Below are 17,640 nucleotides of genomic sequence, written 5' to 3' on the forward strand. Positions count from 1 at the left end.
ATTAAGTATTTTGTTTTAGTGACATCAGTGATCATCAAAAAGCCATCTTTTATTTTCATTAAGTTACATTCTGTGTATGATATTAGCAGCTCAGGCAACTATTTCTGACATTGTACAAAAACAGTACTCTTTTTTTTTGGCGAGAAATAGTTTTCAGTTTTGAGGTTATATATATACACACATATATATATGAAGCAGTCTTTGAGCTCAAAGATTAATGAGAAATGCAGTATCTTCCATGGCTATGTAGCCCGAGCTATGACCTTTATATTTTGCCACAAACAGCACAGGCATAACCATTGTCCACCGGTGGTCGATTTACCTCTGCTTGGTAGACATATATTTTGGGGCTGAGTAGGTTTTATTGGGTGACTTCTGGAACAAGACTTCTGTTTTCCCGAGGTTTATAGATAAACCGAAAGAGGCGGTATGGGACAGTAGACGTCAAAGATTGAACACATAGCTGTCTGAGCGAAACCTGATGTAGATGCCTTCGTGCAACCGCTGCTTCATTTGACCCAGCGTACGCCAAAGAAGATAGCAAATAGAGTAGGAGCAAGTACACAGCCCTGCTTCACGCATTTTCTATTGAGAAGTGATCAGACAGGTCACCATTGTGTCTAATCTGGCCTATTTGTCCCACATGAAACTGCTTGAGAATGGATAAAAATTTAGGTGGGCATCCAGGCCTTGTCAAAATCCTCCTTAAGTCATTGCAACTGAAGTACATTACTATTAAAAGGTAGAAAATAACACTTTTTAAAAAAGTTATTAACTAGTACTGTAGATGAAGAAAGGAAAAAGAAATTCTGTGAAATGATTATCCCAATGTGATTCCATCAAATTTTTAAAAACTAACTGTAAAATCTTACCAGCATCAAGTTTAATTAAATATGTTGGCTTGTCCAAAATTAGGTCACAATGTTTCGAGTCAAGAGGATAAAACTCTAGAGATGTGTAGTGTTCTAGTTCAGCATACCTAATCACAAACAATAAAAATAGGTCACTAAGTTAGGAGTTAAAAGGACAAATGTCATTGGATGTATCATATACAAAAGTTCAGAAGACATAAACAATGAACAAAAACCTTTGAAATGGACACTGGAAATTAATTTTGATTAAAGTCAAGATTAAGTGAGGACTTAATTCATTTGTTAAAATCTTGTGTTTTGGTTTCTTTGATTGCATGTCACTCCATAAAATATATATATGCAATGAGTGCAAGATAATTTTTGCTCATTTTTTTCTTTAATTCTTTCACATAAAGTTTTTTCTAAATTGTAAATGCGCAAAGTTATGATTAATGTAACTATATGAAACAAAAAAGTATTTACCAAGACTGCAATGGACTTTTATGTTCGCCCTGTGACTTTAAAATGTTGACATCTAATTGACAGTGACCTCCTACTTGACCTGGTTTAATAATATCTTCACGATAGCGGTTCCTGATTACAAAATATTTGAGATGAAGAGTTTTAATATGAATTACTAAGTGCAACATGTTTCTTGACAAATAGAACAATTATATAAGATAGATTTATAATATTTACTAATATTTACTAAACATCTGAATGCTTCTGTAGGCTTCAAATTGTGTTTGGGGTATGGGGTACAAGAAGAAAAATAAAGGGAAAAAAATGCTTACATTGATTGCATTCGCCTAACAGCAAACAATAATTTCAACAAATTGTTTTAAAACAGAAAGGAATGTTTTAGATGTCTAATTTTTTTTCCTGATTATTTTTGGAATATCTGCATATCCCTCTTACCGATCATTGCCAGATAGTATGTTGGCAGAGGAGAAGTTAAAATAAATATTTTTGGCTTGGCAATATCTTAGATACTTGACACATTGAAGACTTGAGTCATTCTAGAACAAATAATACACATAATATGTAAATTGTTTATCTTTGGTTTTGAGCAAAATACAACAACAAAAGGTTAATATTTTAAAATTTTAATGTTTAGAACAAAACAATTTCAAATTTAAACTTAGATCTAAATGTTTTTTTTAAATTTTTTTTGAAAAATTCAATTAAATGAACAACCTCATCAACTGGCTTGCATAGTGTTGTCATTTCCTGGAGTCTTTCTGAGATCATGCCAAAGTCTGCTGTTATCCAGAATTTATTAAACTGTTCTTCTTTTGTTTTTGTCCTAAAGAAAACAAAACATCAATAGTATCACAATATAGGGTGAGAAAGAATGGTGTCACAGAGAAGGATCATAGTGAATGTAGGGTTACCAGATGTCTGGCAACTCTTTTCTGTGGTCCTGAATGAACAAGTTTTTTTATGCATTAAAAAAGTGATCGCAGTAACATTCACCAAGATACCCCCTTCTCCCCCCCCCCCTTTTTTTTTTCCCCATCTGGTCCAGACAAGTGATAGGATCAAAGCGCATTAAAAAAGCTATAAGCATCAAACTGTACTAAATAAAAACAAATGTTAAAAATATTTCTAAATACACAGATTTATTATTGTTAGTCTAGATCTATAAAAAATTTAATAACAAATAATAACAAACTGATACAATTACACTTACTATAAGCTTTTTTTTTAAAGTATTGTTATACCTTTGCAATGCACACCACCATCCAAGATAGTGCAGAAAGAAGGTGCGCACTATCTGTGACTAAACAAGTCGGATGTTGACATGAGAGAGAGAAACGATTTCCGCCCAAGTCTAGAGCCAATATGGAGAAGCTGTGCTCAAGGCAGATGCCCCTTTGTGTTTGTCATGTCTCCGTGTAAATAAACGTCTATGTCGTCCCGAGACATGACGTTAAACTGCGCTCCTCTTTCCTTAGCACTTTTGGAGCTCGAAAGTGCCCTACTTCTTTTCTATCATTGTGTCTGCCTCCTCTTTTCCTAAGTCTGCCTTCATTGATCATCACACTGTCTCCTTATCTTTAAAATCTCACTACGTCCAAGACCAGTCCGTTTGCCGTGGACTGCGACGGATAAGGGGGGATAAAGAGATCCTGGTGTTTGAGTGGTGGCTATCTGAGGATAAACCACGACAACACAATACTTTGGCTCCAAGTTCCCCTAGACCTGAGGCCCAGATGGCCCGCTCTGGGTCAACCGGCTGGTCATGCCGAGCTACCAGCATAGGTCGTCGACCTATGCTGGAGGGCGGTGGCTGGAGGGTCAATCAGGGAGCTGCTGTATCAGACACATGTCCAATGCAGCAGCTGACTGAGTATAGCACCTGTGTAGCCCTGGCAGGCTCATTCTGGACATCCGAATGGCCCGTCCCCTTGTTGCACTCGGTGGCGGGTGGGGAGCACAGGTGCGGAACTAACAAGAATATATATGGATAAAAAAACAACCAATAAACTACTTGCCCCAGATTTAAGCCTGGGCAAGAGACGCCGTATTGAGGCAAAAAAAAGGAGGCCACAAAAAGCTGTACTACCTGGCCATCATTTTTGGTGGTCAGGTGCACAGAGGAGGGTAAAAGCCTGACAAAGCTGAGCCCTTTTCTTATCTATAAGGGACTCAAGTCAGTAGTGGGAGAGCCCAAGACTGTGCTAAGCTACACAAGTCAATGGAACTTCTTGTAGAAGTAGATAGCAAGACACACTCTGATGGGCTTTTAAGATGCAGAAGACTCTGTGATCCCCAAGTGGAAATCATGCCACACAAGAGTCTGAACACCAGCAGAGGTGTAATCAGCTCTAGGGACCTACTGGAATGTTCCGAGAAGGAAATAGTGGAGGGCATTGAAGGAGTCACCCATGCCCGGCGCATTACCAGGCGCAGGGATGGTGAGGAGGTCAAAACCGCCACTATTATCCTCACATTCGGAACTAGGACACCGCCAGAGTATGTGAAGGCAGGATACCTATGAGTTCCAGTGAGGCCCTACATACCTAACCCCATGAGTTGCTTCAAGTGCCAGGGTTATGGACACGGCGCGGCAGTCTGCAAGAGGAACATTTTGTGTTCCAGATGTGCTGGAGAGGGTCATGAGGACAAGGGCTGCACAGCCCTGTTCAAATGCCCAAACTGTCACGCTGGCCACTCAGCCTACTCCAAGGACTGCCCTGTGTGGAAACAGGAGGTTGCTGTACAGGCGTACAAGGCAAGAAATGGATGTACCTTCAGCCAGGCGAAATCGGCTGTATTGGCCCTACCCAAGGGCCAATTTGACTTGACAAATACCTACGCCCAGGCTGTTGCTAAGATATGAAGATCCATAGCCACACAGACGGACACAATGACCCCACCACCCCCCCTCCTCCTCCAACCCAGAAGAAAACACCGCCAAAGTACACACCTCCAAAGAAACAAGAAAGCCCTGTTGTCATGCTAAAGAACAGGTTCTCTGTGCTCGCTGATGAGAGCATGGAGACTGAGCAGCATGTCAAAACCAACACTCCGGGAGAACCCGGAGACATCATGTCTGACACAGGTTCTTCTCAGAGAACCCAGCCAGACACCCAACCTCTACCGAATTAGAGGTTGACCAGCTCCCTAAGGGGAAAAATCAAAGCGGAGAGGATGCCCGAGGTGAGAGAGGAGGAAATAACCTCCATTCTAACCAGAGGGATCTCCCCTCTCCAGAGAGAAAGACTTCCCGCAAAAGGGGGTTGTCCTCCTCTTCATCCAAACCCAAGAATAAAAATACCAAGGTCACTGGAATAAAGGGAAACCCCTCCGGGGCCTCCCAAGGCCAAATAGCTCCAAGTAGGTCATTTAGAATAAGCCATGGATTCCAGAATTGTACAGTGGAATTGTAGAGGCCTCAAGGCCAATTATGAGGAAATGCAGCTACTGATGGACTCTGAGACTCCTGTAGCTCTCTGCTTACATGAAACATTTCTGAAAGATAGCATCAGTTTCCGAAGCTACAGTGCTTACAGCAAAAATGTTGAGGATGCAGAGAGAGCATCAGGTGGAGTCTGTATCCTTGTGAAGGACAGCATCCCCCATGAGAGGGTAGAACTACAGACCACACTACAGGCCGTAGCAGCTAGGATAACCCTTCACAAGGTTATCACTTGCTGCAGCCTGTATCTACCACCAGGCGCTCCATTAAACCGAACAGACATGGAGGACCTATGCAAACAACTCCCCCGGCCTTATATAATCCTTGGGGATTTCAATGCCCATAATACCATGTGGGGATCCAACAATACCGACACAAGAGGTCGTAAGCTGGAGGATATCTTCCTCCAACATGATTTATGCATACTTAATGATGCATCACCGACCTACTTGCACTCAGGAACTGGATCTTTCACATGCATTGACCTCATCGTATGCGTCCCTGGACGACTTTAAATGGTCAGTTAGCAATGATCTACGGGGAAGTGATCACTTCCCAATCATCATTACTAACAATCTTCCCTTAATTGGGACGACCTCAGCGGTGGAAACTGAATAAGGCCGATTGGGAACAATTCCAAAAAAAGATGCTCGGAGGATATCACAGAAAATATCCTCGATGAACAGAACCCAGCTGATACCTTTGCTAGCAAGCTACTAGGTATAGCCAGGAAAGTTGTACCCCTAACCTCCGCAAATCCAAAACGGCCTAGCAAACCATTGTTTGATACAGCTTGCAAAAGTGCTATTGGCGATAGGAAAAAACGACTGGCTGCATTTATAAAGAATCTTTCCCAGGAAAACCTAAAGCTATTCAGGATAGCTAGAGCAAAGACTAGACAAACCATACGGTCAGCCAAAAGGAATTCCTGGAGAAGTTTTGTCGGCAGTCTGGATGCCAAAACTTCTGCTAGAGCGGTTTGTAAGGCAGTAAGGCGAATCAAAGGGAAAGAATCAAATGCAATAGGGCATCTGAAAAACCAAGGACGAACTGTCACGTCCCCCAGAGAAATAGCTGACTGCCTTGCATCCTCAATAGCAGAAAAATCATCCACTGCACACTACACGCCAGAGTTCCAAAAAGTCAAAAGCAGGGAGGAAAGACACCCCATTGATTTCAGGTCAGAGAACAATGAAGACTACAACAAACCGTTCTCGCTTGAGGAACTGAGGGAATCGCTGGACAAGTCACATGACACAGCTCCTGGAGAAGATGAAATCCATTACCAGTTCCTCAAGCACCTTCCCGAACCCTCATTGGCAGTCCTGCTAGGGGTCTATAAGTGTGTGTGGCAAACAGGCGCTTTCCCAAACAGCTGGAGGAAAGCCACAGTTATACCGATTCCTAAACCGGGAAGAGACGGCTCTGACCCAGCTAACTATCGACCAATAGCACTAACAAGCTGCATCTGGAAAGAATGATTAACAATAGGCTGGTCTGGTACCTGGAGAGGAATATAGTGATCTCCAACTACCAGTGCGGATTGCGGCAGGGGCGGACAACAACTGACCACCTGGTAAGGCTGGAAGCTTATATTAGAAATGCATTACCCAGAAGAGAACATCTAGTAGCTGTATTCTTCGATATAGAAAAGGCCTATGACACAACCTGGAAACATGGCATTCTACGTGACCCGGAGCTTATGGGGCTTAAGGGACACCTTCCCCGTTTTGTGGGGGAATTCCTGAAAGATCGAAAATTTCAGGTTCGAGTGGGCAACTCCGCTTCTGACACTCATGACCAGGAAATGGGTGTACCCCAGGGCAGCATTCTATCAGTCACCATGTTCAACATTAAAATAAATGCTCTGTCCCCTGGCATAGAGTGCTCTTTGTATGTTGATGACTTTGTCATTTTTACTTATGGGAAAAACATGAACACCTTAGAAAGAAAATTACAGTTATGTTTAAACAAAATTCAGGGTTGGGCAAACGATAATGGTTTTAAATTTTCGGACTCCAAAACAGTTAGTATGCATTTTAGTAATTTAAGGGGACTCCACCCAGACCCTGAACTATTTATACACAAAAAGAAGATCCCTGTCGTGAAAACTACAAAATTTTTAGGCCTCACCTTAGATTCCAAATTTAATTTTCTCCCCCACATTAAGGAACTTAAGAAGAAATGCCAAAAGTCATTAAACATACTAAGAGTACTCAGCCATATGGACTGGGGAGCTGACAGAGATACCTTGCTGCTGCTTTATCGGAGTCTAATTCGATCCAAGCTAGACTACGGATCCATAATATATGGAGCAGCAAGGCAGTCTTATCTAAAAAATACTGGAACCAATACAAAATGCTGCCCTGCGTCTCTGTCTCGGCACATCACCTATCCCAAGTCTCCATGTGGAGGCTGGAGAACTCCCCATGGATATAAGAATGAAAAAGCTTGCAATGCAGTATATATCCTAAAATCCAACCCCACGAACCCTGCTTTCGACTCCATATTTAACCCCACAGAGGTAGAATTATACTATCGAAGGCTTAACGTCATACAGCCGTTGGGTCTTCGAATGAGAGAACCCATCCAAAACTTAACCCCACCCATTGACCAAATCTCTAAAATAGAAACCCATCAGAATCCTCCTTGGCTAATGAATAAACCCAAATTAAATGTATAGCTCCTTAATTTCAAAAAAGAAAATACAGACCCAAGCATATTACAAGTCCACTTTAGGGAACTGCAGGAGAGCTACGGAGATTGTGGCACCATCTACACAGACGGATCCAAAATGGATGGAAAGGTCGTGTGTGCCTGCTCCTTTCGGAACAAAACAATCTCCCGTAGACTCCCCGATGGCTGCTCCATCTTTACGGCCGAATTGCATGCAATATCGCTTGCACTTATAGCCGTTAAGGCATCAGAAAGGAGGAAATTTATCATCTGCTCCGACTCCAAATCTGCATTGCAAGCTTTGGGGCGGATGAAGACTGACATCCCATTGGTACATAAGAGCCTGAAGCTGTTGGACCAAATAACAGCCGACCATAGGGATGTCACCTTCATCTGGGTCCCCTCCCATGTTGGCATTGAGGGAAACGAAGCCGCAGAAAGAAAAGCAAAGAGAGCCCTAAATCGTGCGGTGTCAGGAACCCAAATTCCCTGCTCGGACCTGAGACAAAGTATTGCCTCTGCCACCTATCGAGAGTGGCAGAACCTATGGGAGGCTGAGACTCACAATAAACTCAGGCAGATTGTGGCGGATGTCAGGTGGCGGCCCACATCTAAGGGTCTGACAAGGCGTGGTAGCACGACCATGTCCAGACTTAGGATTGGCCACACCTACATCACGCACTCTTTTGTGCTGAAGAGAGACGAGCCCCCATTGTGAGTACTGTGACTCTAGCCTAACCGTGGAACATATCCTCGTTGATTGCCCCAGATACCAGGATGTCAGAGAGGAATATTTTAGAGCCACTAACTTAAAAACACTATTCGATAATGTCGACCCTGGGAAGGTACTGGGCTTTATCCGGGAAGTGGGGTTGTCTATGAAGATCTGATTTATGAATTTGTGAACATGTACTATTTACATTAGATTTTTACCAAATTATTAAATTTTTACTACCTTTACTATTTTAACTGTGAATAGACCTTGTTTTTAATGATTTAACTGTATAAAATTTAGCCCTTGGTATGTAGAGAGAGAGAGAGCAGTCCTTAAGGGAATGCAGGCACGACATGGCCTAAAATTGTGCCGATGTGCCAAAAACCAAAACCAAACCAAAACGTCTATGTCTCGTTGAGTTGCCTCCCTTCAGTTATTACATTGGTCTCAGAAGTGGGATTATAGGCGACTCAACGAGAGGATTCTAGCACAATGGCATCTTTGAAACAACTAGACCGACTCTTAGTTAAAGAGCTAAGGCAGGAACTTCGTTACAGACGCCTGAAGCTTGGTGGTAGCAAGGAGGTGCTTACAGCTCATCTCCGGCAAGCCCTAATTGATGAAGACGAAGATCCGGAGACCTACCTATTTGAAATTGAACCGGAGATTTATGAGCTTATTAGCAAGATAAATGAAGGTATTGATGCAATGTGTGAACAAATTAACAGTATGGGGAACAAGGTAGATAAAATGGTGTCTCAAATGAAAGAAGGAGTAGACTCGTTGGTAAAGGAGCAGTTGCCTGTAGACTCGTTGGTAAAGAAGTTGCGTGGTCAAGATTGTGGCTGCACAAACAGTGGTGACGGAGACGCTGGGGATTGGAGCGCCGTTTGTGTCTGTGTTGTGGGCAAGTCTTGTGGTTGTGACTTTCAAGACGAGAAACGTGACAATGATTACTGTGATGATCTCAACGAGATGTACCAAAATCGAAGGGAAAGAGACAAATGAAGAAACTGAAGACTGTTACGTGCCTGAAGCGTTTGTTCCTGTTGTACCTGTTACCAGTACATTAACTGAAGTCTGTTATGTGCCTGAAGCGTTTGTTCCTGTTGTACCTGTTACCAGTACATTAACTGAAGTCTGTTATGTGCCTGAAGCGTTTGTTCCTGTTGTACCTGTTACCAGTACATTAACTGAAGTCTGTTATGTGCCTGAAGCGTTTGTTCCTGTTGTACCTGTTACCAGTACATTAACTGAAGTCTGTTATGTGCCTGAAGCGTTTGTTCCTGTTGTACCTGTTACCAGTACCTTATGAACTAGACAGATCAAGACAACGTTGTGTCTGAACCTGAAGAGACCTATCTTCTGGACGTAAGACTGTTGTCTGAGGATGACTGCGGTGCATTGGACTTTGTTTGCAACGTGGCTGCATGTGAACCTGCAGCTCCGTTGAGAGGCGTCTGTCGGGAAGGTCTGCTGAGACAGCGTGTCAGATCAACGGCTGTGCTGAAGAAAACAGTGCTCGACACTATCTCTTTGTGTGTCAAACGGCCACGTCATCGTCGCAACAACAGTCTGATCAACTGGAGAAAGAGAAAGCGGCACTGTGGCTCACACCGATCGACATCCACCTGAACTATCAAACCTCAGCTGCAGTGTTTCTTTTCGGGACGAAAAGTGCTAAGACGGGGCAATGTTGTGACTTTGCCATGCACACCACCATCCAAGATAGTGCGAAAAGAAGGTGCGCACTATCTGTGACTAAACAAGTCGGATGTTTACACGAGAGAAAGAAACGATTTCCGCCCAAGTCTAGAGCCAATATGGAGATGCTGTGCTCAAGGCAGATGTCCCTTTGTGTTTGTCATGTCTCCGTGTAAATAAACGTCTATGTCTCGTTGAGTTGCCTCCCTTCGGTTATTACAGTATTTTTCTTTTTTTTCTTGTTTACATTATTATTGTTAACTCTTTTATTGATTGATAAAGTTGAACAGCATTTATTTATTAACAGTTAGGCCCCATCACTAACTAATCTGTGTAACATGTGATGGCGTGTGTGTAAGAGGCCACCAACTGTAAATGGAGTGTGAGTAATATTTTAGCTGTTAGTTAGTTTATAGTGGGAATCAGAGGCATTGTAGGTCAATATTTATTGGTTTTAATTAATTTTCATTAATAGTAAATTATATTTATTAAGTACACCCTTTTTATAGCTTAAACCTTAGATGGTGCAGAAGCGTATATTAAATTCTAGTCTGTAGGCCTATTATTGACCTACAGTTATACAGAGTATTAGGAAAACCAACTCTAGAAAAAAAATTCATCCACACCCGCCCTACCCAAAAATATAACAAAATGGCATGGCTAGTCAACCATTTAGATCTACCCTTACACTAGCTAAAAGGTTAAAATTTGTTTTTGCAATTTTTTTTCTTTAATTACTAGATCTAGATCAATTTCTTTGGCGAGATTTTAAACTGTACTGTAGGTTTTAAACTTTAATGTAAAGTTTTCTGTTATATAACTAGTCAATAGAATTAAAAATTTAGATTTTAAGGTTTTAATGCAAGGAAAAATATATATATATCTAAACACACACATATTTTATTTTATAATGCAAGAACATCATCTTTATTACAGAATACATTATGAAAAAAGATTTCTACAATGCTAAAAGAATTTGATCAAATCGTAGCCTGCAGTTAGATCTAGACCAAACAGACAAAACATTTAGGAAAAGTTGTCAAAGTTCAACTCTTATTTTTAGTTTAAACTGAGTTCCACTTTCATTGTTTGTATTTAGTTTTGTTCCCATCACTAATATAACATAGACTGGCAGTTTATGTAACAAAAGGTAATGCTAGTAGAGGTTTTTCCTGTACTCCACACCCCTTACTGACATTTATCTCCAAGTAAGCAAACTCAGTTTCCTCATAAGATATGACCTCTTCAAAGTGTCAGCATGTTGTCTCAATATGTTTCCCTGTCTATCTATAAACTCAATGTGATGGACTAAAGAGGGGATAGACCGGCAACGCTAGATAGGAAGTTACAATAGTGTACTTTTTGCTATCCAGCCAAATATCCTGCAGTGATATTCGGTCAAAGACGAATATGACCGGATAGTGGAAATTGGCTGGATATTCAGCCAGAGGTAAGGTTCGGTGTGACTCTTGCCACAAAGCAGGGTCACAGTGAATAAAATCACAGAACATGGTTACAGTAAATGTTAAAATGTTTGTTCTGAGGTCAAACATTGATTGTATTTTGATTCATTTGCAGAAGGTAGCTGTTCAAGTGAGCAGGGGCATCAACTCAGGGAATCTTAAACTATTTCACAGAGTTACAGCCCATCTCAAGATGACAATTAAAAAAAATGACAAATAGAATTAGACAAATTAGTAAACAATGATGACAATCAAGAACATAAAGAATGGATATAAAATGCACTTACCAACGTTCACTGTCCCCTGGGCAGTTTAAGTGACTGATATGTATTGATGAGTTGCAAAATGGCTCGTATCCCCAACATTTCGTTTCATTTATACAGTCCTGAAGTTATTGAAGAAATATGGTTTTGTTAACTATTCCCATTTGCAACAGCAACTAATCCAATAACTTATAACTATTAAGAAAAAAAAAGGAAAATATAATTCAATAAAACAAATAAAATACATTAAAAGATCATTAACATAATAAAATTGGCTAAACGGCTCTACTGTAAAACAGTAACTTGAAAAAGTGCTGACCCATCAAAATAGCGCTGACAAAATATCGCAAAATTTCCAGACAAAATAGCGCTGACTTATATATGATGTGTATAAAAGTACCATATTATTAGTAATTTAATGTCCTGGGCATCATTTTTGTTGATGTCTCTATCTTTTTCAATATAATAGATCTGAAATTATGCCATATTTGCAGAGAACGAGAGTACTTTAAATTTTATATCATTCCCCTTTTTCACCTCTGATTAAAATGCATAACTTGCTAAAGATGGGATTTTGAAATGTGGTGACCCGACAAAATAGGATAGGAAATACGAAACCGCAGAGTGACTCCAAGATTTCCAATAGTATTATAAGACTAAGACTAAGACTGCTTTATTGATCCTTACGGAAATTTGTTGTGATTACAAAGACTCGTTTTTCATATAAAGACAACACAACAGAAAAATACACATAAATACAACAGACAACATAAAGAGTTCATTCAGCGACCACACAGGTATCTTGGTGCATTTCATGTTCCCTGATCAATGAGTGGCGGTGATAGAGTCTGACCGAGTGAGGTACGAACGAGTTTATGTACCGCTCCGTTCTTGTTTTGATTGACAGCAGTCGCCCACTTCGCGACGACCTGGCGTAGTTCTGATGGAGCGGAGGGCCGTTGTCTTCCAAGATTTTTTCGATTTTTCTTAGGCGCGTTTGTTCAAAAAGTTCCTTTAAATGTGGTAATGTTGTGAGTGTAATTTTTGATGCTTTTTTAATTATGTTTTCTAGACGTTGCAACAGTTTAGATGAGGCGTTGCCTTGCCAACAACTTATTCCGTATGTTAGCAGATTTTGTACAGTCGCGCCGTAAAATGTCTCAAGGATCTTCTTGTTTAATTTAAAACTGTTGAGTTTGTATAGAAAAAAGAGTCGCTGGGCTGTTTTCTTTGTCAGAGTTCCAAGATGGTCTTCCCATGAAAGCTTGTTGTTGATGATAACGCCTAGATATTTATATGCCTTTACTTGTTCTATAGATGTAGTGTTTATTTGCAGTTCACGTATAGTTTGTTTTTTCTTTCTAAAATCTATTATAAGTTCTTTAGTTTTTGTTACATTCAGTTCTAGAAAGTTGTCGGTGCACCAGTTTGTAAACTCTTCTATCGAGCTTCGATACTGAGTTTCGTCTCCTGAAATAAGACCGACTATGGCAGTATCATCAGCGAATTTAATGAGTTTAACTGAGTCATAGATGCTTCTTATGTCATTAGTGTAAAGAGTGTATAGTACAGGAGAAAGTACACAACCTTGTGGAGCACCCGTACATAGTACTCGAGTTGACGATTTGGTGTTGTTGACTTTAACATACTGGGGCCGTTGGGTTAAAAAGTTTAGAACCCATGCTTGCAAGTAAGGGCTTACATTTAAGTTACTCAGTTTGTTTATCATTAGATGTGGCTGTATGATATTGAAAGCCGAGGAGAAATCTACGAAGAGGACTCGTGCATATGTTTTGGGTATATCGAGATGCTTATAAAGCTGGTCCAAAAGCAATAGAATGGCATCCTCAGTTCCTCTAGCTGCTTTGTATGCAAATTGTATGGAATGTTAGAGATCGTGTGGAGGACAATCTACCATGAACAAACAATTCAGTGGAGAGATGGCACCATGCATTTCAACTGTCTATTGATGGTCATCACCCTAATGTGTACAAGTTAATCTCTCACTTTTTCAGAGAACAGGAGAACACTGAAAACAAGATTCTGAGGTACAATGCTGGAGAACAAAGTAAAGCGGCAAGACAAAGTACCTCCAACAGACGACTTGAAGCTATATTGCCAATGTACGGAAACAAACAAGTGATGGAATCTCTATGTGAAAGTTTGTATGTGTGTGTGTGTAAATTTGACAAGTATCTTTGCATGTTTTCTAAGTACACTTTTATAATGTAAATAAATGCTATATTTTGAAATTATTCATTTTACCTTATTATGATTTTTGCTTATTTATGTTTTAAGATATCTAAAGTGTCTCATGCAAAATGACTGAAAAATTATGATAACTTTAAAACAAAAAAAAAAAATATTGGCTCTATTAATATTTTACGATATCTAAAATACTTTCAAAATGAATAAAATATATTTTTTTCTTTGCTATTTTGTCCGCGCTATTTTGTTGGGATGCCTGAAAAAGCACATTGTAAATAAATAGAAAAAAAGACAGATTCAGATTTTTTAAAAACTATAGAGAAAAACAGAGCTAAATAGAAGATCAATAAGTCCAAAAAGCCTAAAGTAATATAAATAAAAAAAAAAAAAAAAAAAGATTCACTTACTTTGTAAGGGCAAGATATATCTTCTGCACACATGGTTTTCAACTGAGGGTTAGTGTTAAAATGATATGAAATGTGTTTTCTTGGCAACTTAAGCCAAGTCCATTCATAAGCAATAGTTATGTTTATACATACTGTCATCACAATGAAACCAAGTCTCACCATCTAAAGAAATGTTGAAGTAAAACTTATTTGAATAATAGATTGGCAAGACAGTGATGACATTGTTAAAAAGCATAAATTCTTACATATTACTAGTAATATATATGAAGTTTAAAATAAAAAAATAGAAAAAAAATATTGTTTAGTACTTGAGCTATTTTACATATAAATCTGAAATTTCTTTGTCTCATTTGTAAATCTCTGGCATTGTTAATATCCAAACTTTAAGTTGTTCTTGCATGCTGGAATCTGCAGAGAAGTGAAGCTTTGATATAATTTTTCATTATTATCAATATTGTACAGAGTGACCAAAAAAGTAGGTTTATTACACTACCAAGTTTTTTAACAGTATTGGTTAGAAAGATAGGGCAGCATCAAATGGCCACCATATTCACCAGACCCGACACCTATGGATTTCTTTTTTTTGGGGTATTAGAAGAAACCCAAATCAATAAATGACTGAAAAGATTACATTCATCTTGCATCCACAGAAATTGATGAAGATGGGAATTGGTACTGCACTGTGTGTCAGAGTGACCTGGAGAGATTTGAACAATGCTACAATGTTGAAGGAGGATATTTTGAGCATCTAAGAGATTCAATTGTTGATGTTTATGTGAACAGGTCTACAGAACATATTTCCCCCTGTTCTAGTGTCGAATTTTCAAATGAATAGACTATGTGATAACTGTAAACCTACTTTTGGGCCACCATGTATACAGATCTATATAAGAAGGGGAAGCAACAATTTTAACATTTCAATAAGTGCTGATCTTTTTTTTTTAATCAAAATCTTTAGTTTTTTTGTTGTTTTTCATACTTCCCACAACCCCCCAAATATCTTTATTATTATTTTTTCTATTACTTCCTTCTAAGAATTTTAAACTTATATTATACAGTCTTACTGTAAAAAAAGGTTAATTATTAACAATCAGAATCAAACAAGAGTCAGACATTAGCTCTGGAGGCTTTTAAATTAAAAATAAATTAATTAAATAAATACAAAGATGTAGATTTATTTTTTTTACAATTATTTTGAGAAATTTTGAAATGAAACCGAAAAAATGTTTTGTGCAAAAATCTTTCAGCAATGTGCCCCCCCCCTCCCTTAACACTTGAACTTCTAAGAAATAGTTTAATATGTATTAAATAAATGCTAGGTCGGGGTTAATCAACTGTTACCAATTCCCAATGCTACATCTACTTTCAACATGATCTATGATATCTATGTCTCTACTAAATCTATGACAAGTCATGGGATGAAGAGTTTTCCTGGCTGAAGAAGCAGGAAGACTTGTTATTTCTGTACAAATTAATATCTGGGAGATTAATAATAAATTTAAAGTCACCTGCAGTGAAGTAAGTAGGAGTTTAATAGTCTAGATCTAGATCTACTAAATTTAGTCAATCTAGATTCTAGATCTACTAGATCTAGACTATATATTCTTGAACTCTAGATCTAGAATTCATAATCATAATAATTCAGTAAATTTTTTTAGACATAGAATAATAAAAAAGATTATGATTATTTATTATAGTTATAGACCCGTTATAGTATTATTATTATAGATTAGTCTATTAGTATTAGTATTACTAGTTACTAGATCCTCTAGTGAAAGTAGATCTATTTATTAGTGTTAATAATTAATATTCTATTCAAAATTGAAATTGGTTTAGATCTTCATCTACATAATGACAATAAATAATGATAATCTCAATAAATCTGTATTGACTAGATCTAGATTTCTAGATAGTTAAGATAGATCTTGGTAATTTTAAATTTAATTTACAGATTAGGGTAATTTCCGCAGAATATTTAATAATAATAATAATAATCTTTATTGTCCGTAAGGAAATTCGTCTTACAATTTTTGCATTACACCAAACAAAACATCATAACTAAATATGTAAAAAAACAAAATGAACATTCACACCAGACTCACTCATAATTTACATGTGAAAAGTTCATATCAGATAGTTTGCTTGTATTAAATGATTAGATTGCCAGGGGAACAAAAGAGTTTTTGTGTCTGTTTGTCTTTGTTATCGGTGTCTTGTATACTCTTTTGTGATGGTAAAATCACAAAATCTTGATTCAAAGGGTGATTTTTATTTCTAGAATCTTTTTAGCTTTTTATGGATGTTTGTCTCAAACAGCTGCCCAAATGGGGTAAAAAACTTATTTTTTTGAAAATGACTTTAACAGCAGCATTAACAGCAGGATTCTATAAATATTTTTAAAGTTCAGATTGCCATACCAGGCTGTGATATTTAAAACTTAAAATATTTCAGATGTGAGCATGATAAAACACAGCCAAGGCCTTTAATTTCCACTCACATTAAACGAGGACAGTTTTCTCAGTAATTGTAATTTTTGCTGCCCTTTTTTGCTGATATAATCAGTATTTGCAGTAAAATTTAGTTTATTGTCTAAGATAGTAGGCCTACCAAGCTATTTAAAAGTTTGCACTAATTCAATAGTCTTTCCAGCTACAGAAACAATATTATTTTTCTTCTTTTCCCTACGAAAATAAATTATCATTTCTTTGGGTTTTTTTTACATTTAATAATAAAAAATTATCTTTACAGTAGGTACTTTGATAAAAAATTCAAATTTATTGAATCTAAATGAAATAAAGTTTGATAGATTATCTTTTTGAATTCAGTTCAGTGATACCTCATTTATGCTTCTAAGCTAATTAGAACATAAGTTATAATCATTTTATTGTCGGAAAATTCGTCTAGTAAAAAAAAAAAAATTTTGTGACTGAAAGAAGAAATTTATACACTAAAAATACTATAAATAATAACTTTTCAACGCAAGATAACATTTATAATGAAACTTTCAACAAATATGCACAAATTATGTTCTGATAATCATTAAATTTTTTACCAGCCATGTCTATTAACACTTTTAGTTTTAAGCCATTAATGTGGGGGTAGGTGTTGAAAAACGATAGAAACAGAATACATTTTCGCACATACATTTTTTTAACTTTTAAACCAATTGAGATATTTGATTGAAAATTTTAACACAAATGCATGATGTGTTATTTATTTAAAATATATAATCCTGAGATAGAAGTTAAAACAAATTTTTTATATCATAGATAAATGTGGGATGGCATGTTGAAAAATGAAAAAAAAAATTGTTGCCGCTTAAAGTGGTCACAACTTTATAAATAACCAATAGAGATATTTAAATGAAATTTTCAACATAAAAGCATGATTATGTGTTATGTATTTATTCTACAGAATCCTGAATAAGA

At 37.8% G+C, this 17,640-nt stretch overlaps 1 protein-coding gene and 1 long non-coding RNA gene across 5 annotated transcripts in view; one reads left to right on the forward strand and one right to left on the reverse strand.

Annotated features, from left to right (window-relative positions):
* LOC106051463 (EGF domain-specific O-linked N-acetylglucosamine transferase-like) overlaps nt 1–17,640 on the reverse strand; it is a 31,396-nt gene that overhangs the window by 11,849 nt on the left and 1,907 nt on the right. For 2 of the 4 annotated variants that reach the window (XM_056028202.1, XM_056028203.1), the window contains exons 2-8: nt 14,521–14,620; nt 14,213–14,374; nt 11,622–11,719; nt 2,049–2,157; nt 1,770–1,870; nt 1,335–1,445; nt 873–979 (exon numbers count right to left, since the gene is read on the reverse strand). In XM_056028202.1, the coding sequence (XP_055884177.1) occupies nt 873–979; nt 1,335–1,445; nt 1,770–1,870; nt 2,049–2,157; nt 11,622–11,719; nt 14,213–14,374; nt 14,521–14,562 (730 nt within the window). In that variant the 5' untranslated portion in view covers nt 14,563–14,620. The remainder of the gene's footprint in view (nt 1–872; nt 980–1,334; nt 1,446–1,769; nt 1,871–2,048; nt 2,158–11,621; nt 11,720–14,212; nt 14,375–14,520; nt 14,621–17,640) is intronic. The other 2 variants (XM_056028204.1, XM_056028206.1) reach the window with 1 other exon arrangement.
* LOC129926096 (uncharacterized) lies at nt 10,139–15,372 on the forward strand. Its single transcript, XR_008777786.1, has 3 exons — nt 10,139–10,253; nt 13,613–13,758; nt 14,863–15,372. It is a non-coding gene; the product is annotated as an uncharacterized LOC129926096 (long non-coding RNA).

Source organism: Biomphalaria glabrata, chromosome 4, assembly GCF_947242115.1.
Source record: "Biomphalaria glabrata chromosome 4, xgBioGlab47.1, whole genome shotgun sequence".
Taxonomy (NCBI): domain Eukaryota; kingdom Metazoa; phylum Mollusca; class Gastropoda; family Planorbidae; genus Biomphalaria; species Biomphalaria glabrata.